At 42.3% G+C, this 11223-nt stretch overlaps 1 protein-coding gene across 1 annotated transcript in view; it reads right to left on the reverse strand.

Moving 5' to 3' along the window:
• Positions 1–1781: 1781 nt before the first annotated feature.
• The window catches only part of LOC138969703 (cyclic nucleotide-gated channel alpha-3-like), a 126196-nt gene continuing 116754 nt past the window's right edge, over positions 1782–11223 (reverse strand). Inside the window, exon 5 of the mRNA XM_070342562.1 lies at positions 1782–2006. Within this exon, the coding sequence (XP_070198663.1) occupies positions 1782–2006 (225 nt within the window). The remainder of the gene's footprint in view (positions 2007–11223) is intronic.

Raw genomic sequence — 11223 nt, forward strand, 5'->3', positions numbered from 1 at the left:
CTAGATATTGTACACATCTTTGTGTCTGGTTAATGGTAGGTCTCCACTTGCTTTTGCACACAGTTGTGTCTGAAGAATGATCGGATTCAGCTGGATAATGCACACATTTGTGTCTGTTTGACTCTGAGAAGCTGACTCCTATCCGAGTGTTTGGGAGTACAGTATTTCTGTCAATGTGTTCTCTACAACCAGCACACAGCTTTGTGTTTGATTAACAATCAGAAGCTGACCCCAGTGCGATTCTTGAGAGAACGCTCACTCAGCGACTTATCTGAGATGGAAGTGTGCAGTCGACACGGCTGTCTTCACCGTCTTAGCTTTTCGACGTTGAATCCAAAGAAGACCAGACACTGAGTATTACTTTCACTATGTGTGTGTCTCTACCAGCATAATCCAAATGGATCCAGAGAGTAGGCCGTGTCACACATTTATCAAAACACTCAGAACAAACGACAAGCCGTAACCAGCTACCAAGTTTCGATATAATGACCAGATCCTCCTCTTTTCAATATGTATTCCAAAAGGAGCCACAGAATATCGGCTTTTATTTGATCCGACTACGATTTTTTGAAAACTTTTCCCTCGTGTTGATCATCACACCAGTTGTATTGGAGTGTGATCACATTGATGGGAAGGCTTCTACCTTTTACACTTCAGGTATACACACTATCACCCCCCCCCCATCCCTGATTCAACGACCTCTCTTACGCACACATCTGGTGGCTGAGATCTTAACTGCTTGCTGAGGCCTTAACTGGTGGCCGAGGCCTTAAATGATTCTGAGGCCTTAACTGGTGACTGATACCGTAACTGGTAGTTGAGACCTTATCTGTTTGCTGGGGCCTTAACTGGTGACTCAGACCTTAACTGGCGGCTGAAACCTAAACTAGTAGCTGAAACCTAAACTGGTAGCTGAAACCTAAACTAGTAGCTGAAACCTAAACTGGTAGCTGAAACCTAAACTGGTAGCTGAGGCATTGGGGCTCCGCAGAAGTGAGTTGCAAACCAGTCCTTGCCTTGTGGTGTTGTGGTCCTTTTCTTGTGGCATCTTGCGCGCGCAATGTGGAGCGTACTCTTCACCACGTCCGATCAAAGCCCGTACTCCTCCATGCATGGCGCCACGCAGAGACACACACACACAAAGGGACTCCGAAACACAGATCTATCCACACGCTCGCCTTAATTCACGTCCATCGCTTCCAACATGAGCTTGAAGGTCGGGTGGATATCTTCTCGTTTCCATAATGGGGTTGATGGTGTGGACGTGTTTTTCCTGTAACATACGGGCGTACATCCATCCTGACCGATTGCGGGCTTAGCTTCCATCGCCCGCTTCACTCCCTCTCACCCCCTGCTCTATTTACCCTTGAAGTCCATCAACCGCATTAACTCTCCTCTCTCTTTGCTATTTATTATCGAGGTCGAGAGCGGACACATTAGACAGAGCATCGCCATCCCCGGTCAGTACCTTTTCCATCTTGGTTATGAGCTGTTCTATTTCTTATTGAGGTCAATCACCCGCTTAACTCACTCCCATCTCTCTTTGCTATTTGTTACCCAGGTCGAGAGCGGACACATCGGACACAGCATCGCCATCCCTGGTAAGGACCTTTTCCATTTTGGTGATTCGCTGCTTCACTCGCCTTTCTCTGTGCTATTTATTATTGAGGTCGAGAGCGGACACATTGGACACTATCTTGTTGATGCGCTGCTTTGCTTCCCTCTCTCTTTGCTATTTATCATTGAGATCCATCATCAGCTTCCCACACCCTCTCTCTGTACTATTTATTATCCAGGTCGAGAGCGGACACATTGGACACAGCATCGCCGTCTCTGGTAAGGACCTTCTCCATCTTGGTGATGCGTTGCTTCAGCTTGAGCTGCGTGCTGTTGAAGTCTGACAGGAGCCTGGCAAACCTCGTGGACAGGTTGTCCAGTGATGACTCCATCCGCTCCAGCTTCTGGTCCATCGTCACCTGCTTCTCCATCTCTTGGCGTACGGCATCCTGAAACAGGGAGGTGCTTGGTTTAGTGCATTTTTGAGTGTATGTGTAGCCGGGGAAGGGAGGGGGAGTGTGGGGTAGGTAGAGGGAGTGGCGGTTGAGAGTATGGGGGGAAGCCCGAAGCATAACACCAGCTTTGTGAGAAGGGGGGGGGGGGGAGTTTACAGCATACAATCAGCTTCTCCATCTCTTGGCGTAAGGCGTCCTGAAACAGGGAGGTGCTTGGTTTAGCACAGTCATGTTTGAGTGTTTGTGTAGCCGGGGGAGGGGAGTGGGTAGGGGGGGGGATAGGGAGCTCAGAACTGGCCAGGGTTTGCATAAGACAAGACCATCCCTTCATTTGTTCACAGTAGAATAATCTCTGTTTTATATGTATATAATTATATGTATATATAACGTCAAGCCAAATGACAAACGTTCTGCATGCAAACAAGAAAACAACAACAACAACAACAATTGTCAGTAAGTATTGGTGTCACATGACTGATGTGAAACAGTTGATTGGCTAATGGCAATGCACTTAAAACTGTAAGCGCACTCTTGGAGTGCGCTAACAGTTCCAGACAGCGTATTCATCCACCCTTTGCCTTGCCTTGCCTTGCCTTGCCTGTGCCTTGCCTGTGCCCCTTCTCTCGATTTGAGAAGATGCTTCTCATCCTCCGTGTTACTGATGTGACAGGGGAGGCTACCGCTCCTTTCACAGCAGACTCTGCACCCGTGTTGTTGGCCTTTAAGTCAACACCGGTGGGTTGTGGAATTCTGTTGGTGATGGGGTCTGGTGGTTTCCGATTGTTTGTATGTTCATGGAAACCTTCGGGTTTGCATAACAGTTTTTATAGGGCTAAGAAATTAGCCCTAACATTTTCAATCCTGTTTGATTGCACTTCGCCTCCCGAGGTGATCGTAGTGTTTCGGCACTCGGTTACACTGACATGTAGCTTATTTTTTCCACAATACCAAATGATCGATGCTTGACCCTAAATTGCCCGCGGCAAAAAGCAGAAGTGTTTTTTCTGACAGATTTCGAGCTAGACCATGCAGCATTAGATTTGGAGGTAGACTGATTCCATTGACTGTCCTACGTACATGCAGCAGACGACAGCGTCAGTTCAGTACTGAAATGAAAGTTGTTTTTTCATATTTCAGGACAACTACGTTGTAAATAGAACACGCAAAGGCTTCAAAACATTATTACCATGTAATCATAGCACCAACCTCCCAGATGAATGCAGATACATTGCGAGAAATAACATGCCAACTTTATTTTTCGCGAATAAGCGAACGATCGTGTCACTTTGACATCAGGGGACGTCACTCAGTTGCTGGGGGATTGTTCACTATTTGGGAGCATATACAATTCTGGTACATGTTTTTCTACCAATAATTAACTGAATATTAAAGTGAAACTGTATGTTTACGGGTACATTTAGCATAACTTTAACTCATACTGTTAGTTGCTAATCGATACAACGGTGCAGAGGGTCATCATATCGTAAAATGCATGGTCGGCGAATAAACCGTCAATATCCCCGAAATATGCAAGCCATGACAAAGCCGGCACACACACACACAAGTAGATCTTACTCGACCTGTCCACAATTTATCCAATCGCCTGCAGACAAATGTGTCTTGTCAAACGTTCTAATCTATTCTCGTTACTGACAATATCGTTATTGAAACAATCACAGTGCGCGGTTTGTTCAATAATTCATTTTCTCGATTTGCTCTATAAATCTCTTAGCGCATTGTGATGTCTCAACAACACTGTTGAGCGCTGTAATCACAACGCCGCGTGTTTTCTTTGAATTAAGCGCGCGCGTGTTATGTATGTGTGTGTGTGTGTGTGTGTGTGTGTGTGTGTGTGTGTGTGTGCATTCTGCTTTCCACACCATTGGCGACCTAAGGCCTATTTAGGTGGCCATCCACATGTGGATGGCAACTTAACTGGTGGATTGTGTCCTATCACAGTGGATGGTTCCTTCACTCCAGATCTGGATTGCTACCGTATGTGTGGATTGTTACCCACAATGGAATGTAACCTAAAGAATATTGTGGATTGTTATTCGCATTTGTGGAAATGTTACTTGCACTTGTGGAAATGTTACTAATGTTTTAGTGGGTTTTTTTTCTATTGAGAACAGAAAGTGTAAAGTAAAAGCTCCTGCTGAATTTATTTTCAAAACTTTACCAGAAATTGAGTAGACCTATCAAGCCCCCAAACCAAACGTTCGATGTAAGGACCAATGACACTGACAGATCCTCTATTTTTTTTATATATAAAGACAAGGGACTGGGTGGCCGAGTGGTAACGCACTTGCGCGGAAGCGAGAGGTTGCGAGTTCGACTCTGGGTCAGGGCATTAGCAATTTTCTCCTGTTCAAGTGTTAGTTTTTCGGATGAGACGAAAAACCGAGGTCCCTTCGTGTACACTACATTGGGGTGTGCACGTTAAAGATCCCACGATTGACAAAAGGGTCTTTCCTGGCAAAATTGTATAGGCATAGATAAAAATGTCCACCAAAATACCCGTGTGACTTGGAATAATAGGCCGTGAAAAGTAGGATATGCGCCGAAATGGCTGCGATCTGCTGGCCGATGTGAATGCGTGATGTATTGTGTAAAAAAATTCCATCTCACACGGCATAAATAAATCCATGCGCCTTGAATATGTGCGCAATATAAATTGCATAAAAAAAATTAATTAACAAAAATAAAAACATAAATCCCTGCGCTTAGAACTGTACCCACGGAATACGCGCGATATAAGCCTCATATTAATTGATTGATTGATTGAAAAATGAACAAAATAAATACGGAAACACCCCACAAGACTAAACTACAGAAACTCATAAGTAAAAATGCTTTTGATCGTCAAACAGCGTGCTATGACATGTGTTTAAAAAAATAAGTTTCGTCTAGAGCTCGTACTGAGTCTTACTGTGGTATGGCACTCAGTGTCAGTGCCAGTAGGTGTGTGTCAGTGTCATTAGTCACTGTGTGTGTGTGTGTGTGTGTGCTTCGTTTGTTTGTTTGTTTGTTTGTTTGTTTTTAATGGTTGTTATTGTGGTGTTTTTCGTTTTTGTTGTCAAAATTAATCAGTTCATTTCAATGTCATACGATATGTTTTGTAAACTGACAATGAACCGCTAAATATGATTTCAAAGCATCAAATTCATTATTTAAAAAAAAGTTTAAATATTTACCAATAAATTTGTTCAAGTGAAGAGTTCAAAGGTGCCTGCTACCAAATTGTTCGCACAATTGCAGATTAACTGGAAATTATACGAGTGCATGGGAAGAAATATTTTCCAACATAATACCGGGCAGAACTGAAACCGTCACAGTCATCATTTTGCACAAGACAAGTCAGTCTCCGTCAAGCCCCAAGATATATCAAATCGGCAGACAAGGTTTAATGACCGAACAAATTGTAACTTCTAACCGACTTGGTCTTCGGGTCACAGTGGAGGACGACAATAGCTTAATGGTTTCATTTGTGCTGAATTACAGCTTTTTACTTTTTTACTTTAAAAAAAACCCGTTTTTACAAATTTGTTTCTAAAATCATAATTAAATATTTTCCGGGCCATTCACGTCTATGTTTAACATTGCAACTGTCGGTAAAACCGTACTCTATGGATATTGTGTGCAGTTGGTATGAGGTCAAAGACTACAGACGAAAAAAACCCAGAAAAAAACTGACATAAATATTGCTCAACTGTCGGCCAGCAGTTTTACTGCCCGGTATTGTAATAGATAAGTGCATTGCGTAAACATGACATTTGAAGAAAAAAAAATCACCCTAACCCTAACCCTAACCCTAACCCTAACCCTAATCCATGACAACGGCTACCTAGAGACGTAAAATATTTTCACAGTAAAAAAACCAAACGCACATCATCAAAAAAGATGATTGATATTTAATCTAAAATAGACTAGAATAAGAGTAAAAACAACATGGGTGGAAGTTGGTGGCCATTCAAGGTGTTTTTGTAAAACATGAACTCGTGGTAGTAAAGTTGGTTGGATTTGGTTGCGTATGAAAACGACCAGTGGCATTACAGGAACAAATTGATTCCCATCACAAAAAAAGTCAATGGAGATCGCTTCATCATAGTTATCTCTAAACGTCCAAGGCATAATGGTTGGGTGAAAATGAAACATAAAAAAGTTGTTTCAGTATTTCTTAGGCAACCGTCCAGACTCACTACCACCGATTTTAGAGACAAAGAAAAATATCTTCAAAAATGCACTTTTTACGTGTTTTGGCAGAAATCTTTTTTGGGGATCTTAGAAAAGGTTCTAAAGAATGTTTTGACAAAGAAGCTTTCATCAATGTTTTACCGAAGAGTAGTTACAACAATTTTTCCAACGAATTTCATTCTTGCTTTTTTTAAGTGCAAGGCCAGAATACGACTGTATACCCGGAGAGAAGGTTTTTAATTACCACCAAAATTCCGTGGTAATGAAACCAAATCTTTAAATTGGCAATATTCCTGACTTCTGACAAACATTTTGCGACCCATTTGCCCATCTTTTCTTTTTGTTAATTGGCCAAATCGATTGATTAAAGTTTGAATTTTAGGTAACCAAATTTGGAATAGTAGTGCTGTCGAGTGAGTTCACTAAAATTTGATGAGTCTGGGTTTTTGTCGCCCATATGACTGTAGAAAACAGAGCATTTCTCCAAAAAACTGTTTTGATTAATAATCTTAGGTGGGTGGTAATGCCCCTTTTCTTAGGTAGCAAAATCCAAGAAATAGGTATGTGTGTGTGTGTGTGTGAGGTGTGTGTGTGTGTGTGTATGTATGTGTGTGTGTGTATGTGTGTGTGTGTGTGTGTGTGTGTGTGTGTGTATGTGTGTGTGTGTGTGTGTGTGTGTGTGTGTGTACATTTGTACCCATGTTTCCACAGGTTTGGTTGCCTAAATCACCATAAGGCAACCATCCACACGTGGATGGCAACCTAAACTCTGGATGGTAACCTAATTGTGTGGATGGTCGCTTCATTTAACACCGTTAAATTGACTTTTTTGACGGAAAGAATGTCATAACAATGTTCAAAATGACATTCTTTCCGTCCTCTATAGGCGACGAAATAGGTCAAATTTTGTGCATTTTTTAGTGCAAAATTCTTCGATGCTGGAGCGAGTACTGCACCCAGTGCTGTTGTAGTGCAAGTGCACTAGAAAGGCACTACACCCAGTGCCGCCTCTTAGGTAACCATCCACACTTTAGGTATGTGTGTTTTTGTTTTTTATTATGATTTTTAATACGAGCATCGTCGAAAATGCCCTTGAATAAAATATACTTTTGTTCTGTCATGTATAGCGTAGTGCCTACGAATAGCAATCGTTTACTTGTTTAGTATTTATAGTCTATAAAGTATTATTAAAGGCACAGTAAGCCTCCCGTAAACCATCACAGAGCTCCCCGAGCGTCTACATATAGTACAAGCATACTTCCATTTGAACGCTCACTGAACGGGAACATCCTGGCTGCTTTCTGTCGAGCGTGAGAAATTTTAAAGAATTTATTTTCGTGGACTTGGTCCTCAACAACAATGGCGCCTCGTTTTGGTGCTGGACGGCTGTTATGAATACCGGAATTCACGCCCGGACAGTAAGCCTCCCGAAAACCATCACAGATACTGTCAGGCTTTTACACACAGTACAAACACCCTTCCATTTGAACGCTCACCAAACGGGAACATCCCAGGTGCCCTACGTAAAGAGCGAGCAATTTTTAAAGAATTAATTTTGTAGATTGTCTCGAACACTTTTTGGACCCATCCTGAACTCAGGTCAAACATGAGTTACTTCCCTTCGGGTCTCATTCTATCGATGTAAACTGGCGATAGCCGTGAATCGATGATTATCAAAATGTTTTTGGACCGTGGTGCGTTTTTGCGCTAGACCTAACTTTTAAAATCTAAATAATAAATTGACAGCTTGTTACACAAACATTCTTTAATCATAAAAGAATTCTTTTTTCATCAAGACAAGATCAGTACAATTCGAAGTTGTGAAAGTTTGAAAAAAGAAAATCCCGGAAGCAGGGTCACGCAAGGGTCGTAGCAGACGACGGTTTATCAGTGCATATCGCCGTTCCTCTCAACAGTCAAAAGCCATCGCCATTTTGAACTCAAAGACATGACGTTCCCAACACAAGGCTTTGATAACGAACGGATAAGGGGCGTAACTCCTTAGTCATATTACAGTTGAAAATTCAAAGCGGGTCGGCTTCACTCAATTTCTTGGCATCAGAGGCTTGACATAAATTAGGAAAACAAATGGTTGGACCCATCATGGACCAACTAAAACGCTGTCGGGCAGAATTAATATTTTGATGGTATTTTTGAACGTTCTCAGCGTCACTGTAGGAAGTGGCGTTCTCAGCGTGCAGAAAGTGAGCGCCAAGTCCCTTTGTATCAACAACGAAAATCTTTGCATCTTTGAATGAATCGAAACGCACGAGAGGAAGTCTTTGTGATCTGTGTAGCCGTGAGAAAACAGTTTTCTCTGCAAGTGTGAGAACTGTGTTTTTGTGTGAGTGTGTGAAAGATGAGTTCTATATAACGACGTTTAAACTGTGTTTTACTTAAGCTAACTGTTTGGAAACTGTTCCTTACAGCTGTGTACAAGTTGTGTTCTCAATCACTAAATGTAAAACTGTGTTCTTTGACAATGTGTGAAAGTTGTGAGCTCTGTAATTCTGCCCAAATTGTGATCTCTTTAACTGTGGGAATTCCAAGCAGTCTAAAAGCACACTGTTCTTTTCCTGTGTTGTCTGTAATTGCGCGGAAGCTGTCATCTTTGAAGCTTTACAAAAACTGTAATCGTGTGAAAAGTGTGTTCTCTGTAACGTTCTGAAAGATGCGTTACTTGTAACTTTATGGATTTCTTTGTGATCTCCGTAACAGCGTAGTAAATGCGGTCACTGTACTTACTTGAAAGCTGTTATAACCGTAATTGTGTGAAAACTGTAACTTTATGAATGTGTGTGAAAACGTTGTTCTCTGTAGCGTTTTGAAAATTGTGTGAAAACCTTGTTTTCTACAAATGTATGAAACCTGTATATAAATGTTTAAATAACGGTTAGGAAGGTGTGCAGGGCGGGGATGTAGCTCAGTCGGTAGCGCGCTGGATTTGTATCCAGTTGGCCGCTGTCAGCGTGAGTTCGTCCCCACGTTCGGCGAGAGATTTATTTCTCAGAGTCAACTTTGTGTGCAGACTCTCCTCGGTGTCCGAACACCCCCGTGTGTACACGCAAGCACAAGACCAAGTGCGCACGAAAATGATCCTGTAATCCATGACAGAGTTCGGTGGGTTATAGAAACACGAAAATACCCAGCATGCTTACTCCGAAAACGGCGTATGGCTGCCTAAATGGCGGGGTAAAAAACGGTCATACACGTAAACTTCCACTCGTGCAAAAAACACGAGTGTACGTGGGAGTTTCAGCCCACGAACGCAGAAGAAGAAGAAGGAAGGTGTGCTCTCTATTTGTTTTTTCATGTTGTACGTGTTATCTGTATTTGTGCGAAAAATGTGCTCTGCGTTACTTTGGAATTGTGAAAACTGCAATCTCTGTAACTGTTAGAAAGCTGTGTTTTCTGTAACTTTGAGAAATTCAAACGAAGTCAAATCTAAACATTCATTTGAATTAACACAAAATTGAATGTTTCACATCTTTTATTACAAACAATCTGTCCTGTTAACACATTTCTGATTATAATTAATTAGTTATTACTCCGGTTTGACCTATGTCTGGTTGTCAGTTACAAAGTGGTGTGTCCCATTATTACATTTGTTTGTTGTTATTTTTTTTATTTTTTTTTAAAATTCATGTAACCCTAGGTTTTGTCAAATACATTTTGCCTTGCCTTTTCTGGCCTTGAATATTGTGGTGTCTGTAACACATCTGGTCTGGGTGGTCGAGTGGTAAACGCACTTGCCTCGGAAGCGAGAGGTTGCGAGTTCGACCCTGGGTCAGGGCGTTAGCAATTTTCTCCCCTCTTTCCTAACCTAGGTGGTGGGTTCAAGTGCTAGTCTTTCGGATGAGACAAAAAACCGAGGTCCCTTCGTGTACACTACATTGGGAAGTGCACGTTAAAGATCCCACGATTGACAAAAGGGTCTTTCCTGGCAAAATTGTATAGGCATAGATAAAAATGTCCACCAAATACCCGTCGTGTGAATTGGAATAATATGCCGTGAAAGGTGAATGCTCGCCCTAACAGGTTTGCTGGTTGATGTAAATGAGTGATATATTGTGTAAAACATTCCGTCTCACACGGCATAACTAAATCCCTGCGCCTTGAATCCGTGGTTGAGATATGTGCGCGATATAAATTGCATAAAATAAAAATAAAACAAATAAATAAAGCTGTTTTCTCTTTTACTTTGCGGAAAGCATTTTTTTTTGTCAATGCAGGAAGTGATCGGCGTAGCTGCGTGAAAACTGGGATGACCCGGCTTCACTGCTCTCCATCCTTAATCAGACTCTACGAGCTCTTCTCTGAGCGGGTAATCAGCCTCGCCGATCTTACGCAGCGAATGAAGTGTCATTCAGAGAGCTGACGAATCGGCCAACCGGTGACCGCAGCCTGGCTTTTAATGTTCGCTTCTGTCAGCCATCCCAGGGTCGTTAGCCTCTCTCGCAAGCCTAGGTCCACATGCATTTGGAAGCTGTTGTTTTATTGCAATCTTTTTGCCTTTTCGTGTGTGTGAGGAAATTGGTTTATGACTCGATGTCGGGCAGCTGCGATAAAAATATAAATTTAATAAAACTGAGGGAAGGGAAAATAGGAAAACTAAAGTTGTATTGAATTAGAGACAAAAATGATAATATAAATTAATGGCGTTACTGGAATTGGAATTAGGAGCGTGGGTGGTGGGTTAAGTAGAAAATAACACACACATGCACGCACGCACGCACGCGCGCGCGCGTGCACACACACACACACACACACACACACACACACACACACACACACTCACACACACACACACACACACACACACACACACACACATACATTCACACACAATCTCTCTCTCTCTCTCTCTCTCTCTCTCTCTCTCTCTCTCTCTCTCTCTCTCTCTCTCAGCTCTTGCTTCCTACGTTTTCTGCCTCATTCTATCATCCACCGTCTCTCCTTCACACCAAGGAACCAAACTCACGCACATACCATCACCATATCCCCCCTCCCAACCCCA

The sequence above is a fragment of the Littorina saxatilis genome, linkage group LG6 (genome assembly GCF_037325665.1).
Source record: "Littorina saxatilis isolate snail1 linkage group LG6, US_GU_Lsax_2.0, whole genome shotgun sequence".
Lineage (NCBI taxonomy): Eukaryota > Metazoa > Mollusca > Gastropoda > Littorinimorpha > Littorinidae > Littorina > Littorina saxatilis.